The 20,706-nt window shown below is 37.9% G+C and overlaps 1 protein-coding gene across 2 annotated transcripts; it reads right to left on the bottom strand.

The window, feature by feature from the left end:
- Positions 1-1,772: 1,772 nt before the first annotated feature.
- On the bottom strand, positions 1,773-19,443 carry hmbs.2.S (hydroxymethylbilane synthase, gene 2 S homeolog). Of its 2 annotated transcripts, NM_001094794.1 has the most exon segments (15): positions 2,038-2,491; positions 3,320-3,406; positions 3,899-3,952; positions 6,159-6,278; positions 8,002-8,040; positions 8,685-8,798; positions 9,350-9,425; positions 10,325-10,359; positions 10,362-10,402; positions 10,505-10,582; positions 10,942-10,997; positions 11,111-11,160; positions 11,325-11,397; positions 12,742-12,795; positions 19,238-19,443. In NM_001094794.1, coding segments are annotated over 10 exon segments (768 nt in total). In that variant the 5' UTR covers positions 10,533-10,582; positions 10,942-10,997; positions 11,111-11,160; positions 11,325-11,397; positions 12,742-12,795; positions 19,238-19,443; the 3' UTR covers positions 2,038-2,317.
- Positions 19,444-20,706: the final 1,263 nt, after the last annotated feature.

Raw genomic sequence — 20,706 nt, 5'->3', positions numbered from 1 at the left:
GAATACTCACAGTCTCACACACTAACCACATGATCATCCGACTCAGCAGAGCAGAGAACTTCCACCACGTGGTGGCAGGTGGCAGCTAATCTCTCTCAATCTCTCTTCTAGTTTCCAGCAGTGGGGTGGGCCTTGTGTCACCTGAACACTGACAACACTAATTTGCATTAACAAAAAAACTAATTGGATGGGTTTTGAAAGTCCAAACCCGTATGTAGGTCGGGTTTGGACTTTTAAAACCCGCCAGTTAGCTTTACAAATAGCCCAATTTGGCGATAAACCCGCCAAACCCTGGTGCAGAAGTTCATCTCTTAGACACTTTGTGGTGTAGCTATCTAGCTTGGTGTTATAGCTGAAATGGACATTGTGACTTTATAGATACACATGCATTGTTCATACACGTATCATTAATCCACAATCTTTTTTTATTCATCTCACATACTACATTTGCATACAATGGCAGGCTGGCTGTTATCCCTATTAATAATTTAATACTGCTACTAAGACTAATTATTTCCAAGGAGGAACTCAACCAAATGGTACTATAAATATAGTGATTCTGAGGAGAGTACAAATGGTAGCCAATGCAGTGTGGGTTTACTTACCCTAATTGTATTTTGCAGATACTTTTAAGCCCTTTCTGAATAAATACATTGTCTATTGTGATGCCTTAGCAGTATTCATGTACAGGTCCAGACAGAAATACTAAATAGGCCCTGGAATTTCAAGTACAGAGAGGCCCACACAGAGCTCTCCCCAAGCCCAGTAAACCACTGATCCTCAGCATTCAGCTCAGATTCAAAAGCAAATAGTTATGATACATGTGCCCCCAACAAGTCACTGATTGGTTACTACCTGGTAACCAATCAATGGAAACCAAGAGAGCTGCAAATCAGGAAGTCATGTTCTGGCTGTTATGTTAGACATCCATACATTACATTTTTGACTAACTAACTATATTAGAAACATTTTTTATTTTGCACAGCCTATTTACCTAGTTTTTATTTTTATACTGAACAATTCCTTTAATAGGGATGTTTGCTGTTTTGAAAGTGCCTATTAGTTAACAGTTCTTGCTACCTAAAACTATTGGCAGTTAGAAGAGAGAGAGAAAAAATTGCCAGTGCCCGGTTTGTTTTTAAAAATAATTATTACAACAAATGAGGTGTTAGTACCACACTTTATTTCAAATTATTTGTATTAATTATTTTTAAAGGCAACCCGTGCACTGGAATTTTTCTCTCTCTCTCTTTGTGTACATATATTGGCTTTTAATAGTTTAGAGCTGCTGGTCAACTCCAGAATATGGGTTAGACCGAGCTCTGGGACAAAGCAGCTGGTCAATGCCACATCGTGGGTTAGACCGAGTGCTGCAATCACATCTCTAACCCAAGTTGTTATTACTTTGTTGCCTCAACTTTTCTCCCATAGCCACCCATTGCTGTACACTTAATAGCTCTGTGGGTAGCTCAAATTTGCTCTCCGTAGATTTACTTGGTAATCATATTGGTCAGGTAATGTTTCTCCGAAATATACCAGTCCAAATTTTAAAGGTGACAGAATTCCAGATGACTGGCATACAAATTAATGGGTAGCAATTTTGAGAGTTTTGTTGATTGCCCATGGTGTAATTCAACACCCAGGCAAAAAACGGTCCTGAATCAGAGTGTACACCGCTGTCCTTAAACAATGGGAAAAAATGGTGGATGATAATGTTTCCCAAAATCTGCTATTGTTTTTTTTTTGGGTTGTGTTTGTTAACAGCAACAGAATAACACATAATATTTTAATATTCAGCCAAATATAAAACTTTCTACTATAGAAAATGTACAGTGGATACTTGCAAAAATACCAAAGACATCCCAGTATCATCCAGTAACACTGGTGCAAAATTACAATCCAAAATATTCTATTGTCAAAGCAGCATACAATTGTCAATACCGTAATTCTGCATCTAGGTGTATTGTGTTACATACATAATCATTGATCGACGGCTATTTTGAAGGTATGATGAATTGTTAAGTTTCTTTCCTAAAAAAGGCTGCAAAATTTTACTTTAATGGACCATATCCCATTTAAATATACATATATATTTTTTAAATATACATTAGCTTGTTCTTCAATGCTATATAAAACTGGTTGCAGGATGTGGGTGGAGTTCAATCTGGGGCCCATAGAAAAATATTTCTGCCCCGACTGAATTTAGCTTTTTCAAAATATAATAAACCAAGCACATGTTTCTTCATGTTACAGGCTTCTAGTAGTAGTCAAGCTTAGTGGCTTTTTTGCTGTTCCTTCTCTGTACATTATTTCTATGTTATCTGGAATCATTTAGCTGCCTTGCTACAGTTAATATTTCTTTGGCTCCTTTGCTCAACAGCAAGTCTGCCAACCCTGTCCCTAAACATTGTGCAGATTCCAGGGCTTGTTGTGAAACACCCAGTGCTGTAATACCAACATGTTGTACATCATCATTGGGTCCTTCAACCTCCTAGAAGCATTAAAAAAAAAGACATTTTAGCAACATATTCATATAAAACCATATATGCATTTTTTAGTTCAACATTATCATCTCATAACTCATAGTATTTTTATGATTTATAAAATTGAGAAAATGTATATGTGCACAGCAGTGTACAGGATGTCATTCTCTTCGGTGTCCTTACTAAGCAAGTGGAACAAAATGCGAAGGGTTCATGTATCAGTTGGTGGCAGAACGCAAGCATTACTGGGGTAGAATAGGTGCCTGTACTTACAGGCAGGGTCTTTATTATAAATCTGGGGGCTCTGTACAAGTTATTTCTATTCACCTGCCTGCCCTATCAAGCTACTCTTCCTTGTAATTGCTTCATGCGTTTCTATGAAATTTACATAAACTGCGTAAATGAATGTATGTTATGTTGGCTTGGGCTACCCAGGCAAAATTTGGCCAAGCCCAGGACATTGTTTGTTGTATGTATAGCTATCTGTATGTATAGCTGTCTCAGAGAGGAAGAAAGAGTTCCAACAAATCTGTTGATACATTTATCAGACATTAGCATATCTAGAAATAAGATGGGCTGTGGTTATTGGACAATTAATGTGAAAAAAATCAGGCCAATTCAGCCAGTGTCCAACAGTTTTGCCCGGCTAGAACACGCTTTGTTGTTTCCATCACTACATCTTTTACTGTATTCATCTTTATTTTAATAGGTTATGCAGTCCAGGTTATATAATATGGCAGAAACAAAACAGACAAGTTGCAAAATAAAGTTGGGGTTGCTTAACAAGGCCAACAAACAAAACCATCGTAAATTTAGCTTTGCCATCTTGCTCTTACTTGCTGTGGGAAGTTGACGCAGCTCTGCATTGTCTCTTTCAGAGAATCAGACCCATCCAAGCTGTATACTGCTCCAGTGAGGTAGAGCTGGAGAAAAGGTTTAGCATAATACAATCAGTAAATTATCTTAATTATGAGCAACTTTAAAAACAAAAGATCAACCATTGAAAGTCAAAGGATTGCTGATCTTATGTGACCATGTTTTTTTTTTCACAGAAGAAAAATAAAACAAAACTCTGAAACTGCAGCAGTAATTGTCTCAAATTGCTGCCTACTACAGATAAAAGCAATTTGTGCTCATTAAATATTTTCAGCAGTCTAAAAAGAACCACATATTGCTTACTGCAGTTACCAATTACTTGAGAGATGCCTGACTGGCATTTTTCAGACCAAAAACCATCATAATAGAGCATTTTAGGCTGTACACCTCAGGTACTGGTGCTGCTATTCAAGAAAATGGGAGCCATAGTAAGCCAAAAGAAAAGTGACACGTATAAACCTGGGAAAATGCATAGTGCAAAAATAGAGACAGTACAATGTAATATGTGCTAAATGATCCTTTAACAAGCATAACCATACCTGCAAATCCTTCACAACTGTACTCACTGCCACTGGAACACTGCAGCCCCCTTCCTAAAACATGGGAAGAATCAACATATGAGGCAGTCATAACTTATTTAGTGGGTCAGCGAGTATATTATGCACTATTTATATATGAACCACAGTTACTGCAATCAATTTTGCAGTGAGACTGCTGTATTAAGGTGTCTTAAAGGTGTTGTTCGGTTTTGAGTTTACTTTTAGTATGATGTAGAGTGATATTCTGAGACAATTTGTAATTAGTTTTCATTTTTTATTATTTATGTTTTTTGAGTTATTTATTCTTTTTTTTATTCAGCAGCTCTCCAGTTTGCAATTTCAGTAATCAGGTTGCTAGGGTCCAAATTACCCTAGCGACGATGCATTGATTTGAATAAGAGACTGGAATATGAATGGGAGAGGCCTGAATAGAAAGATGAGTAATAAAAAGTAGCAATAACAATACATTTGTAGCCTTAGAGAGCATTTGTTTTTACATGGGGTCAATGACCCCCATTTGAAAGCTAAATAATTCAGAAACTATAAATAAGAAAAAATTAAGGCTAATTGAAAAGTTGCCTAGAATTAGTCATTCTATAACATAATAAAAGTTAATTTAAAGGTGACCCACAGCTTTAAGGTTTCCCAGCACTGCAGAGCCAGAGCACGGCGCTCAGTTCTTCTGAATTAAAAGTAGAAGCACATGTGCCTTCTCCTGTGTGGGGCTGTGGGGCTGCCACCATACATACAATATTAGTTCAGTGATTCAAAGGAAAGCAAAATCATTAAACATTTTTCAGTTTATACAGTGAATGTCTGAGTTTGTAAAGAAGATTGCAGGCACTGCTATTTTTTGGAACAGACTAATATTCCTTTGCTTCACTTTATGTAAAGGAATAACACAAATTTTATATAAAATTCATGTTTAGATTTGGAATAGAATGTGCAGTGCCTTGTATGTTGTCTTCTCTGCTGCAAAGGATGTGGATAACTTGATGAGGATCTTTCCGCATGAAATGCCCACCTAAGGACAGCAGTATCAGGCTAATTCTAGCATTGGCCCTGGGGCCAAACAATCATATTACAACAGCAGTAATAGGGGCCATCGATGCAAGGACCACATCAACTAGCTAATCTGGTCCTCGATCCAATGGAAAAATCAGACCTGCACGATGAACATGCTGACATTTGCCCAGATATCAGTTGGAGGGGCCTGTTGGAGGGCCCCATACAAGGGCAGATAAGCTGCCAAATTGGTCTAAAGGACCTGAATCAATCGACCGAGATTTTTTTAAAAGAGCATTTTGGCATTGAAGGACCAGTAACGGAAAAACATTTTTTTTTTAAAATTAGTTTGTAATTAACGGAAAAAAAACACTAAGACGCATTTAACTTTAAATTCGCAAAGTCTTTATTAAGAAATAACTTACAGATTCTCCGCTTGCACTCCTCTTCAGAAACGGCAACAGGGCGACAATCCATCGTGCGTCACTGGATTTCTCCTCCGTGCCTTCTATAGGAGATGAAAATAGAAACACATTGGCACACGAGGCGATTTAATGCAGGGTTCTCCCCTTGCAGTTTATTAGTGCAGGCATCACACTCAAACTGCAAGGGGAGAACCCTGCATTAAATCGCCTCGTGTGCCAATGTGTTTCTATTTTCACTGATTGAGGGGAGAAGCCGTACTCCTGACATTGTGCACCGGACGTTATCTGTCTAGGATTCTGTAAGAGTGTGCGCTGTCTCATCTGTATTCTGATTCTATAGGAGATGGCCAGGGAGGAGAAATCGAGCGCCGCATGACGGATAGTCACCTTGTCGCCGTTTCCGAAGAAGAGCGCAAGCAGAGAATCAGTAAGTTATTTCTTAATGAAGAATTTGCCAATTTAAAGTTAAATGTGTCTTGGTGTTTTTTTTTATTGAATTTTTTAAAAAAAATTTTTTCATGTTACTGGTCCTTTTGATGCTAAGATTTTGTGAGATTTCTGCTTCTGATTGATTTACTTCCCATAGTGGTACATGCTAATTTTCCCACCCACAAGGGACAAAATTCAAAACGATTAACCAGGAAATTACATCATGCAAATTTTCTATTTATGATTACCAATGGCACGTACTACTAAAAAAGTATATTATTATGAAAATGGTTTATTTACATAAAGCAGGGTTTTACATACGAGCTGTTTTATGCAATATATTTTATAAAGACCTACATTGTTTGGGGGGTTATAGTTTTTCTTTAAACATTGCTTCTTACCAGTCTCTTCATAAAGGCTCTCTCTGCTACGCAGCGTAGAACTGTCTCAGGATCCTGTAGAGCAGACACCATACTCAAGATATCTTGGTCTTTAGTTCGAACTTCCACAGCAAGAGCCCCCTTTTAGGAATGAGAAAAATGTGTTCTCTTGTATGAAATAATCAGTATTTGCTATAATAGTATAAAAATAGCTATGTTATCGTTTCATACAGCAAAGAACTTTAATCACCTTGCATTTTTAAATCAACAGAATTAAATGTAAGGGGCACATTTACTTTGCTCGAGTGAAGGAATAGAATAAAAAAACTTCGAATTTCCAATGTTTTTTTTTTGGCTTCTTCAACCATTGAATTGGCTACTTCGACCTCAAATCGAACGATTCAAACTAAAAATCGTTCGAATATTCGACCATTCGATAGTCGAAGTACTGTCTCTTTAAAATAAAACTTCGACTCCCTACTTCGCCACCTAAAACCTACCGAACCTCAATGTTAGCTTATCGGGAAGGCCCCCCATAGGCTTTCTAAGGTTTTTTTGGTCGTAGAAAAATCATTTGATTGATTGATTAAAATCCTTCAAATATTTTTCGTTCGATCAAACTAATTGCGGTAAATCCTTCGACTTCGATATTCGAAATCGAAGGATTTACCTTCGGCAGTCAAATTTTGAGGGTTGAAAAAAAGTAACATTTAATGGGGTAGTTCACCTTCAGGTTAACTTTAAGTATGTTTAATTGGTCTTCACTTTTATAGTTTCTGAAATATTTGCCTTCCTCTTCTGCTGTTAAATGGGGTTTTAAGATGAACAAACCCTTTCATTTTGCAAAGGGTTGTTTTCCTTTAAATTAAGGTTATGTTTTTGAATGCATGTACAGAGTGTCTAGCACAGTGGTCCCCAACCAGTGACTCGTGAGCAACATGTTGCTCTCCAACCCCTTGGATGTTGCTCCCAGTGGCCTCAAAGCTGGTGCTTATTTTTAAATTCTTGGCTTCGAGGCAAATTTTGAGTTACATAAAAACCAGGTGTACTGCCAAACAGAGTCTCCTGTAGACTGCCAGTCCTCAAAGTGGCTAACAATAACCAATCACAGTCCTAATTTGGCACCTCCAGTAAATTTTTCATGTTTGTGTTGCTCCTCAACTCTTTTTACATTTGAATTTGGAGACCCCTGGTCTAGCACATAACTAAGCATGAAACCTTTTGATCCAGAGCCTGAGAGTTATGCAGTGGCAAGTTAACATATTGGAACATTTCTACTTTTGATTAATGTCATATTACAAGGGTATAAATGCTTCTGTTGAATTCTAATCCTTGTCTTGTCTTTGCCTGAACTAAGTGATCTACACGTGTATTGAATAAACCTAATCTTAAGAGATGATCACAACTGGAGCAGATATGGCTGTACTATATGATATTTTTTTAGATATTCCTGTCTGGAATGATTCCAGCGGTGCTAAAGATGGCACTTTCCCCTATTATACTTTAAATTCCATGTCTCTGGTCAAGAATCAGAGAGTGGAACTGCAGCTATTAAATATTGGTATTCTGCACATTCAGCATTAATAATATATGATATTTATGACTGACATTTTTTCATTTGCAGATGTTTTTTTGTCCTTGCATATGTATCAGGCTCTGTACAATCTAATATTAATCCATAGAATTGATTGTTTAAGAAAAACGAAGATGCATTAACTGGTATACCCTACTGTAGATATCTTTAAATCTCTGTACTGTATACCAAGGTTGCCCTTATCAGCCATGGGTCAGTGTATGGTTATAAGGTATTAAAGTTTAGAGGAATATATAGCAGGCAACTGGTCATAAATCTGCATTTACATACCTGCCCCACAGCATAGAGACATTCATCCGATGTCAGAATCTGAAAGGTAAAGGAAAGGGAATTAAAATCTTAAATCCTAATAATTCTCATTTAATTTATGAGTTAAATCTGTTGGCTGCCATACATTTTTATGTATGTTATAGTAACTCTTCCAAAATCTGACCTGAAAAGGGCACAAATCTGATGACTATTTAAAGTAAAGATTATTTGTCTGTGTGTTTTTTAATTTCTCTTTGCACCTCTCAGGTTTGAAAGTTAAACTGCTATCTGGTTGCTAGGGATTAATTACACTAACGGACAGGCAATATTTTAAAGTCAGAGTAGAAAACCAGCAGGAGAGGGACTGAATAGAGAGATAAGCACAATAAAGCTGAACTTTAACAGAACTTCACAGACCCAGACAACAATTTTATTGCAACCAAAAAAATGCAGTATAATCAAATTTTTTTAAAAAAAAGATAATGAAGAAAACCAAAGGAAAAGTTGTCTACCTTCAGTATACTAATGAATACAAAGGCACACATCCCCTTTAAGTTAATAAAACAAATAACCCCCCCACACACACACACACACACACAAAATCAGGTTTATGCCACTATACCGCATCATAGTTATCTGGAGGTACCTATGGCTGCAGGGTTCAGGTCATTTAAAAAATTGCTGACAGCCTGTTTCACACATACCTGCCCAATTCGGTTTTCCCAGCCCATACGGCGCAGTCCAGCTGCTGCTAAAACAATTGCACTAAAATCCTCCTGTTCATCCAATTTCTTCAATCTAGTGTTCAAGTTGCCACGCTTTGAAAATGTCAAGGACCAGGCACATCAGAATCAAAATGCAAGTGCTTTCTATTTAAATTCTCAGTAAACACAGCAGCAGAATTGTGTATTTTGTTTGAATATACATTGTTTTACGTAACGGAAGTTTCTGTGGTCTGTACTGGTTGCAGAAGATCCGACTATTTCAGGCAAAAACCCAAAAAAATGCAGGCTTTTCGGGAAAAAGCCTGGAAAAATCAAGCAAGTTTTTCCCTGAACCGATTAAATCAAGCTTTTTAATCATTTGGTCTGACCTTTTTAAATGAAATAATAAAAAAAAATTGGATTTTGATAAATAACCCCATAATATATTCATAATGTTGCATTTCTCTATACACAAGCATTGAGTGTGTACATTTTTGGTTCATTTAATATAAGGTGAAGGACATTCTTAAATGTGAAAGTACTTGGTTACAGAGTCGTTGACCTTGAAAAAAAGACACACTTCTATTAAGTTCAACATTTAGCTCTATAAATCCCACCTAAATGTAGTATTCTTCAGTCTGACTGATCATTTTATAAAAGGATACAATATCTTTAAACTCCAAGTGTGGAAATTTTTTCTTGAGCTGTGCTGCTCTCCGGAGGGAGCTGGTTCCGATCACACTGATGAGAAAAATTGGCATTTCAACAAATTTTTAGTAATATTAAGATATTTAACATATTCATACAGCTTTACATACAAACCAACCAATAACTGATTCAAGAAGAGCTGTCCAAAAGAGCTTACAAGTCATCCTTAATAATATTTTGTAGGCTGCTTAACATACATTGCACCAGCGTAAGTGGATGGTAGTCAAAAAACAGACTTCAAGGTCATAACAGTATTCAGGAATGCACCCTTTAAAGGACAGCTGATGTGGCAGTTTATTTGCCTGAAAAGTGACCAGATAATATAGAGCAGGTTTAAAAATCCCATCAGGATGAGGACACATCAGCTTGGAACAGTAACACCAAAAAAATTTAAGTGTTTTAAAGTAATGAAAATATCCTGTACTGTTGCCCTGCACTGGTAAAACTGATGTGTTTGCTTCAGAAACACTACTATAGGTCATATAAACAAGCTGCTGGGGAGCAATGTCAGAAATAGAAAAACGGCTATATGGCACAGGTTAACTAATGGATAACAGATAACACCATTAGACAGACAGAGATTATTTGCTATCTGATGTGTAACCTGAGCCTTTTCTCCTTTGAATGGCTGCCCCCATTGCTGCACAGCAGCTTATTTATATAAACAATAGTAGTGTTTCTTAATAATGTGCAGGACACTGCATTATGTTTTCATTACTTTAAAACACTTTTATTTTTTGACGTTACTGTTCCTTTAAGGGAAAAATAATCAGATTATCCAGATATAGCCCAATTTAGTGTAGACATATACAGAAAAAATCTGCTAGCCAAGCAAGAGGATCTTTAGGTGGACAGCTTAAGCTTTATAGTAGTTGGTTATTTGCTTTGGAAATAGCTTCTTCCCTAACGATGGGAATCATGCAACCTCTTACCTCTTTTCAGGCAATGTGCTCAAGGTATTCCCGGATTTTTTAGGGTGAAACACCACGGCATCATATGGATTCTCACGTCTGAGTGAAGACATATTTGTTATGGGTATAATAATGCATGTTTTTCTCTTTTACATTTCTTTCTTAAACAACTGTAGACTATTACTCTGAGAGAAAACCTACTTGCACACTGCTCCAATGGTAAATCCATGTGGCAGGGAGGTTGGTAAATCTTTCAGCGAATGAACAACCAGGTCAACCCTAGAGCACAATTAAAGGGAGACCAAGTTAATTTATTATTAGTTATCTTTTCCAAAATAAAACCTGTGAAGCTGCTGTCTAGTTTAGGGGTTTTAAGGATCAGTTATATTTTTTTTACACAGTAAAAAATAACTGTATATTTTTTATACACAGTAAAAAATATGGCATGTTTGTGGAATGGATTTTATTACAGTAATGGTATCATATTGCCCTTAAGCAGAATTGAAACCTTAAGTCAGCCCAGGTTGTCATCATGCCCCACAAAAATAAAACGGGAGATTTCCGCCATCCCTGCGACCCTTGTGTTTTGGGATTATGTCCCATTATAAGTATCCCTTAGCCCACAATCCCAATCTTACTCGTTTTTCTCAAGTGCATTTTCCAATTCTTTGGTGAAGAGGCTCTTTTCTCCAATCTAAAAGATGAACAGTAGTACTATGATCAAACTTTATTTATATTACACATAGAAGAGAATAAGATCATTTCAGTTGATACCTTATCAGTTTTTGTAAGCCATTATATACACACCTTTGAAAGTGCTGTGTCCAAGATCTTATCCCCAGTGGTGGACATGGCAACTAGAATGAGATTAAACAAGGTTACAAGCAAAACGAAACGAAAAAGCATTATGAAAAGGAATTTTAGAATGCACATACACTGAAAAAACAGGAGGAAAGGAAAGAGTGAAATGGTGAGAGAAAGATGGTATGTAAACCAGAAAGCAACATCACAAATGTCTTACCAATTTCAAAGCGTGTAGATGGGAATCTCTTGCTCAGCATTTCCACCACACTATCAGTCTGTATGCGAGCCAGCTAGAGATAAACAAGACATGCTATAACGGGAACTTCTGTGTGTTTTGTATGGCCCAGACTGGCCACACCAGGGCTTATCTTGGCCCCCTGAACCAACATAATGGTTCTGTGTACAGGCACGGAAGAAAGCAAATGTGAGCATTTGGGTGCAGGGCCGGATTTACGTAGCAGGCGCCCCTAGGCCCACTGTTGTTAGTCGCCCCGTTCCCTTCCTATTATTCAATCAATCAGGACCAGAGCAATTGGCGTACAGGAAATTTTTAAAAACTATCATATCTCCTGCTCATCCCCAGTGTTTCTGAACCAATGTGGGTGCCGCCCTAGGCCCAGGGCCTTGGTGGCCTCTCCACAAATGCAGGCCTGATTGGGTGAATTCTTGGCCTGCGCCATTCCGCAGGCCAAGTCCAGCCGCTGTTTGGCATTAGCCTAATAACATCTCCAGGGGGGGGGGTAGTTTACCTTAAAATTGACTTTTACTATAACGACAATCTACATTTTTAGAATTACATCTTTTGTTCTTGTGCATTGTCAGGTTTGGAATGTTAACTGCTCTTTGGTTGAGCAGTTTGGAAGTCAGAAAGAAAAATTTATATTAAAGGTTCTGAACAGAAAAATAAGTAATGGAAAATATGATAAAATTGATCAATCTAATTTATGGTTGGTGGATTTAAGGGGCATCCCACCCCCAACAACCAGGCACAATAGGAATGCTAATCAGAAACGTAACTAGAGGGGGCGGGCCCTGGCGCAGGATGCGCAGCCGGGACCCCGCCCCCCTCCATACACCTGGAATTGGCCGGGAATATGCGGCGCAAAGCGGCGCGCGCGGACTGCCTGGGGCCCTGCGGGGGTGCGGGCCCTGGCCCCCTCGCACCCCCTGCTCCCCCGGTAGTTCCGCCACTGATGCTAATAATTAAAAAGAAAAATGTAAATTTAAAAAAAATAGTAAAGACCCAATGGAAAGTTGCTTAGAATTGGTCCATTTAGAACTTACAAAAATGCCAGCCATGTTTGCCTTTATTCTAGTGCATACAGTTGGAAGTATTTTAGTGATTTAGTGAACATTTTTCCCCACCTACTGATATATTACTAGTCCCTACTGGCACGAAAGGAGTGAGAAGGTGTGTGGTTGCTGCATATCCAGTAGGTGCTATCTGGTCTTCTGAAAGTTTTGCAGTAATAAAAGAACCATAATGTTTGACAAGAATTTATTCCATTATAAAATAGCAAACTATAAAGTAAATTACTATTTAATGCACTGCTGCTGCAAGAGCACGGACCATTGGATGGACTCGTATAAAGCAATTGTAAACAAGACCGGCATTTTATTCCTTCACACTTTACCTGGCTTTTCCTTGTCCCAACACGGATGACATGTTTGTTCTCTCCTGCACCTTCCTGCACCATAGAAAAAAAGAAAGTGTGGATCAGAACTACTTGTTAGGGGTCCCAGAGACAAGATTGATTCACCAATTTGTTTGCTTTAACTTTAATTGGCTAACGTTTGTGTAGATAAATGTACATAGGAGATCATTGTATTCAGAGTTCTTATTATTACCACATGTTTATATAGTACCAAAATATTCTGCAGCGCTGTACAATAGATTGGTATATACACCAAACATACAGATTCCATACAAAAAAAAAAAAAACTTATACAAAAGGCAAAGAGGGCTTGTTGATTATGTACATCTGGCAATCAATGGTACGTGTATTGGTGTTTGGAGTAGGAGGGGATACCTGGCATAAAATGTAAGTAAATGCCATTGTACTTACAGATCTTGTCACTTACCCAACACCAAGACTGAATAGATCTTTAGAGATCTTTGTCATTTGGGCATCCACTGGATTGTCATCTATAGTGGATTCTGATTAAGTGTGAACAGTTACAGCATTAAGGCTACATTTCTGTTGTACTAACTATAGGAACAATAGATAGAAGGCCAATGCTCTGCACAGTGTTCATTTATGGTGGAATATAAAATTCCATATGTTTAGTTATCTTGTACAGCTCTGGTTCACATTATAAGATTTAACAAAGCCAACTGGGATATATGCTTCAAATAAAAAAGCAGGTACTGTGAAGGAAAAAAAAATACATCAAATGCAAATACAAGACAGGTTTGCCTTGGCACACTAGGAACAGTATTCAGCTGTGCTAGGAAATATTTATGCAGACCACATAAAACCATTCGAAAAGTCATTTAATTCACCGCACACAGTAAAATATCTCCAATTGGTTTAAAAAAGCATCTTTTATTTGCAGCATGTAAATTAAAATATGCATTTGTAAATAATTGGGAGATATTATACAGTGTGTACAGTGAGTTAAATTATTTAATGAATACAGATACAAACCACACTACTGTATTAAATGCCTGGGGCTAAGGGAAGAAAACATAAATAGCACACTGCAGAACTGGGTTAATGCCTCATAGTTAAAAGAGTGTCCTTTAACGACAACTGGCTTATTACATTTCACTTTGGCAAAGGGTCCAGAAGTGTATTTTGGCAACTTCCCAGCACAGCTGACAGAGGACTAACAAATAAAATTCTCAATATAGCTGTATTAAAATAAAGGTAAGGGATTGTTTAGCAAAACCAGTTCAGAGAAGCAAGCCTGATGAATCAAGATCCCTTCACTCATGTAGCATGAATATTATACTAAATAAAAGTCAGCAGAGTTTAAAATAACACGGAAAGTCAAGTGAATTAACAAAAAATTACCAGAATTCCCCAGGTGTCCATGATTAAGTGTCTGGTCTGCTAGAGATGTCTGCACGTGGGTGCCCTTGTAACGGTGTGCACTCAAGACTACTGGAACCGCTATACCCTGAGCCCTTTCTAAGGCAATGTGAGCATACAGATAAGTAGAAGAACTGGGGATGGGAGAGGCTATGGGTGGGGTCACATTTTAAAGGATAATTAAACATGAATCTTCACTGCATGTTATCAGTGCAGTTCAGAATGTACTGCCATTTCTCTTTAAGCACTAAGTGAATGACAAAGTCCACTGTTATCTTGGCACAGAGGCAACTCCCTTCTCTGTGCTGAGCTGCAAAAATCCATTCTGTTAGCCCCTGCCAGAAGAGACACAGACAGCTGAAAATGGAAGGCCATAGACCAGCATAACTGTTTGTCATTAATATTATTCAGTGAACCTGCTTCCTTAAGTTACTAAGATGTAGGCTGGTCAGTCCCTGCCTTGTTTGGGTATTCGTTGGTCCAAATGCTGAAATAAACAACTTTTATAATTCCTTACTGGTCTCTTAATTGGCGATTGAAGTTGGACACACATATAAGTCTGATTTGATGATCCATGTAGGGCCTTCAAGCAAGCATTCTGGAAGATGAAACCTAACATGAGTAACTGAAGGTTTCCCATTATAACCAAGGGGAATGGCATACATTAAAGGGATGCTAAGGGTTGTAAGTTAACTTTTAGTATGTTATATATTGTCTATTCCATTAAACTTTTCCATTGATCTTAATTATTTTTGTTATAGTTTTTGAAGTATTTGCCTTCTTGTTTGACTGTTTCTAGCTTTTAAATAGGGGTCACTGACCTCATCTAAATACAAATTCTCTGTAAGGCTACAAATGTATAGTTATTGCTTCTTTTTTTTACTCGTCTTTCTATACAGGCCTCTCCTATTCATATTCCTGTCTCTCATTCAAGTTAATTTACGTTTACTAGGCTAATTTGAGCCCTAGCAACCAGATTGCTAAAGCTGCAAACTGGAGAGCTGCTGAATAAAGCTCTAAAAAAAATATCTAATATAAGTAATTATACAATTAATATTATAATATTATTGAATGAAAATCTTTATAGTCATAGAAAAACAAATAAAAAACAATTGCAAATTGTCTCAGAATATAAGTCTCTACAACATACTTAAAGTTAATTTAAAGGTGAACAACCCTTATTACCTAACATTGCTATTACCAAAAAGAAGCTCTAAGCCAGGGTTCCCAGAATGTCCCAACATGAAGTACTTTTGGTGACATTACTGCATCAGTATCTACAACCTCAAGTGTTAAGGTAAAGATCTGCTCATTTGGCAAGGTCGCTCACCAAGCAGATCTCATCCCAGGGGCGATCCTGGCCCCTCCACCGCCCGAGGCAGCAGCAGTTGCTGCCGCCCCCCCTCCCCTGTGCGCTTACCTTTTTGCGCCTGAGGGGGTCCGGGAGGGTCCACCAGGGCAGCAGAGAGGGCCAGTGCACTAGCGCAGAGAGCCTAAATGGGCTCTCTGCGCTAGAAGAGTACCAGGAGCGCATTTTTGCCACCCCTGGTACATAGTGGGGTGCTGCCGCCTGAGGCGACAGTCTCAAGTCGCCTCATTGGCGAAGCACCCCTGCTTTGCCTGATATGGGCACCTTGTGGCAATATCAGACTAATCCGATAGTTTGGCCAAACTAAACAATGGATTTTTAAAGAGAACTAAAGCCTAACTAAAGAAGTAGTTAAAGGAGAACTAAAGCCTAACTAAAGAAGTAGCTAGAAATGTTGTACATGATGTTTTGTGCTTCTGTACCAGCCCAAGGCAACCCCCAGCCCTTTAGCAGTAAAGATCTGCGGCTCCAAAATGCACCAGTAGCTCCCCATCTTCTGCTGATTCACTGCACATGCTCTGTGCTGCTGTCACTTACTGAGCTTAGGGACCGACTCATAATATACAGTAATTAATACAGATAATTACTACATGGCAGCACAGAAACCAGTGCAATTAGCATCAGAATGTAATAATCAGCCCTGTAACATCAGCTTATATTACAGGCAAACCTCATTTTCTGCTGGATAATTAGTGGCGACCCCTAAGCTTAGCTTCTCAACAGCTGCTCAGGGCCCACAGACACTTTCCAAGACGGTGACCCCCTGTGACAAGTTTGAAGTCCTGGATTATTGCTGCTATTGACAAGCTGAAACTTTAGGCTGGTGCAATAAGTTCAGTATATAAGACATGACATTTTTAGGGTTTAGTTCTCCTTTAAAGGGCAACTCAAGTCTAAAATAGAATAATGTTAGAAAAGCTGTAATTTGCATACTAAATATAAACATGAACTTACTGCACCAGCAGCCTAATAAGACAAATGATTTTTGCTTTCAAAGTTGGCACAGGGGGCTGTCATCTTGTAACTTTGTTAGACATTTCTTCAATATCAAGACTCGCACATGCTCAGTGTGGTCTGGGCTTCAGTTGGGAGGTTAAGCTTGGGGATCGTCATAAATAATCAAAACAGCACAAGTCAAATAATATCTGCCATAGAAGCCAATACAGCAAGACTGATTAATAATCAGAATTTAAAAAACAGTAGACATTTTTTAATGAAAGTACATTTTTTAATGAAAGTTTCATTAAAGAAAGTAAAAATGGGATTTTATATTTTTGCCTTTACATCCCCTTTAAAATTCAATGATCCTGTCTCTGGTGTTTCAATCTGGCAGGTCAGTGATCCAGGCACATTTTAAACTGTTACAATTTGCTACATTTAGTTGATACAATTAGCTGATACATTTCTCAGCAGTATCTGGGGGAATACTGACAACTATTCTATCAGTTCTAACAGCTGCCTTTAATAAAATTCGGGGAGTATGCTCAGCAGGGCTAAAGATAACAAATGTTACACTTCAATTTTAGAAAACAGATAGGAAATAGAAAGTAATCAGAAAAAGTCTTTATTTCTGATCAACTATCTGAAACCAAATAAACTGAAAGAAATGTTTAAAGGTGAACAACCCCTTTAACAAAGCCCATTTTAAAGTTTTTGTTTAGACTATGTGGCCAAAGCTTGGCTTGTAATCTACTGCCCCACTATTCAAAATTAATAAATAAACCACAATCTACCTTTTGGGTACACTGGCTGATGTAAGCCAAATGCTGTAAGTGATGTATTCCAAACTGTAGATGTAGTCCCCCTAGTGGGCCCAGAGTGGGATGGGCCTGATTTGGCAATTATGGTCAATCAGGGATAAGGTGAACTAGATTATGATTTCTAAATTGGCATAATTGACATATGCTTACCTCCCTTAAATATCCAAGAATAATGTCTATATGTTAAATAATATATAAATATATAATAAATAAAAATGATCTATCTATCTATCTATCTATCTATCTATCTATCTATCTATCTATATACACAGCCCTGCAGTCACACAAGCACTGACAGGATTCATTTCCCTATCAGGTCCTGCTAGCTGCTGATTGGTTCCTGTCCTACAGTGAAGTGAATTCAGTATTAATAACGCCCAACTGCTGCGTAAATAAGGCCAGTCCTAAGGGCCAAGCTTTTTTGGAATATAGCCCCCTGTCCAAAAGGGCCCAAATATCAGTTAGGAAAATGATACTGCAAAAATGTTTTGTTCAGTATTAAAAATCAATATTTATTCAATACAAAATTTAAAAAAGTAAGCATACTGACCCATTGATGCTCTGCCTTACGCGTTTCATACCCACTGGTACTTAGTCATAGGCACTAGTAATGCCACATTTGGCTCCAAAATTTAAACCCTGGAGATCCCTCCCTCAAAGCTTAAAACCAATGACATGCTGCCACATCACATTCTGATGTTAAAGCAACATTACATATAAGATCAACTGGGTCTTATTTCCTTTCCGTATGCCCATACTTTAAACATATTAATCAAACAATCCCTTGCATATCTGTAGAAAACATCCATGTCACATAAATAACAGGTCAGTGCCATTAAGAACCATATAGATGGCAAATTTACTTATGGTTGAATATTGAGGGTTAATTAACCCTCGATATTCGACTGCCGAACTGAAATCCTTCGACTTCGAATATCGAAGTCAAAGGATTTACCGCAATTCATTCGATCGAAGGATTTTAGTCCTTCTACCAAAAAATACTTAGAAAGCCTATGGGGACCTTCCCCATAGGCAAACATTGACTTCGGTAGATATTAGGTGGCGAACTAGGGAGTCAAAGTTTTTTTAAAAGAGACAGTACTTCGACTATCGAATGGTCGAATAGTCGAACAATTTTAAGTTAGAATCGTCCGATTCGAAGTCGCAGTCGAAGGTCGAAGTAGCCAATTCGATGGTCGAAGTAGCCAAAAAAACATTCGAAAATTCAAAGTTTTTTTTATTCTATTCCTTCACTCAAACTAAGTAAATGGGCCCCATAGTATATTACACATGTCAGATATCAATAATTTACAATGAAAAATATCCTAGTAATACAATGCATATTTTAAATATTTTTAACCCTGTATCCTCCAAGAACATACGGTATATTAGGTAAAACAAGTTACGTCAAACTCATAATTTAAACCAAGTGGCAACCTAGTATGTAAATAAAAAATCCAAAATAATTATCATTAAAAGGCCTGTCAGATCTCCTCCCCTTCTTGCATCAATGGGCCAGTATGCTTACTTTTTTAAAATTTGTATTGAATAAATATTGATTTTTAATACTGAATGAAACATTTTTGGAGTATAATTTTCGTAACTGCTACAGTACAGTGAGCTGAGAGCCGCCGGCTCCCCTGCACAGCCTGGGAATTCAGGGAGCAGGAAGTGGAAGAGAAGGGAGGGATTATTAGGGTTTTTGCAGAAATATTCAATGAATCAGCCTGAAACACTACTTTTTTTAATCACAATTCTTCTATATCTAAATGAGTAAAATGCACTAGTACATTCTTATTTTTTATGTCTCCTTTAACATATATTCTTTTATTTTTCAGAATTTTTTCACTGCACATATTCGGCTATATTTGGGCTACTTTTGAAGTGCCTTTTGGCTCGGTTTGCAACTGATGTTGGTTGGTTTGAAAAATTAGACCTGGCAATCACTTCCCTCTGTAACACTTACCATGCTGCCGCAGCTTGTACTGGGATGTTCTCTGGTCCTGGCTGAAGCGTGTCCTTTCCCTAAGTGAGGAGATGAGACAACTGTAGTATTTATCAGCTCTAAGCCATTCAGCTCCCAGCAGTACTAGGCACCCTCTAACAGCCCTCCAGTCTGCAGTGATAGCAGCTTTTTTTGTTAAGTCAACCTTGCAACTTTATTTGCAAGGTTGGGAGCATTCTGAGCTGACATTTTTCATTTTTGTATAACTTTATTGCATCAAGGACAAGCAATATGCTCATGTCACTGTTGCAGAGTTCTCTCCAGCAGTTGTTTAGATGGTTAGGTTGATCATAATTAGTTTGTGACAAGCAGCCTCCAGCTAGCTGCAAACAGCAGACCCAGCGCTCCTTAGTCAGTACAAAGAGCAAGGGGATTTTCTTGGGAATCTGTAGCTGAAAGTTGAAAAGAAGTAATTTATCTTGACAGGTGGGGGAGGGGGTTTGGAGTGAAGGAAGCACTACCAACACCAGGCTCATTAAAAAGGCAGATTTAATGAAATTAAATTAGTTATTTTATTTAGGAATAAAAGATATTTAATACAACAAAGAGCTGAATATTTATTAGATTGTAAAATGCAACACCACAGGTTTTGGAACACCTTTGAGTCACCACCAGGGTTGCCACCTTTTCTGGAAAAAAATACCGGCCTTCCTATATATTTATCTTTTCTCCCCTATTAATAATATTAGGATCAACCATCATTTTTACCGTTCAGGCCGATAAAATATACCTCCCAACATTTTGCAAATAAAAAGAGGGACAAAAAAGTTGGTGCGCGTATCGCGGTGAAAATGTTTTTTGATCACACCCATTTTTGTGGCCACACCCCCTAATTACCATGTTTGTTTTACAAAATTTTGAGGGTTATGAAAGTTTGAACATATTCCTGTGAGTTTTTTTCCGTTATTACAGTTTTGCTAATGAAGGTGAACTGCCCTTTAATCTGCGAGTCTAACTTTTCCCAAGGGGCCTTGTTTTTTTTCTTATATTGTTACAATTACTTATATGCTTATCTTAAAATTGCTGCAAAGGTATCTTATCTGCTGCTCTGGCTGTTCTGGGCTCTCTGCCAAAAGCCAATTAAGTCAGAAACTTTGTTTCTTTTCTGGCTGTTCAGTGCAGAAAAAAACTGGACTTTCCAGGACAAACGAGGGACTGCGGGTTGAGCTTTTAAAAGAGGGACTGTCCCTCTAAAAACGGGACAGTTGGGAGGTATGGGTAAAATACTGGCCAGGTGGCAGCCCTAGTTGCCAGGTCTAATTCTCCAAACCAGCCAAAGTCAGTTCTTAAACTAGCCCAAAACTAGCCAAAAGCCAAGTAGCCCAATATGTGGTGAAAAAAAATCTAAAAAATAAAATAATATATGTGTGAAAACATGGCTTTTTTAAAGCACAGCATCACTACCCATGCCCAGTACCCCCCTCCCCAGT

Source organism: Xenopus laevis, chromosome 7S (genome assembly GCF_017654675.1).
Source record: "Xenopus laevis strain J_2021 chromosome 7S, Xenopus_laevis_v10.1, whole genome shotgun sequence".
NCBI lineage: Eukaryota > Metazoa > Chordata > Amphibia > Anura > Pipidae > Xenopus > Xenopus laevis.
The sequence above is the reverse complement of the archived record's forward strand: the minus strand, read 5'-3'. Positions and strand labels throughout refer to the sequence as shown.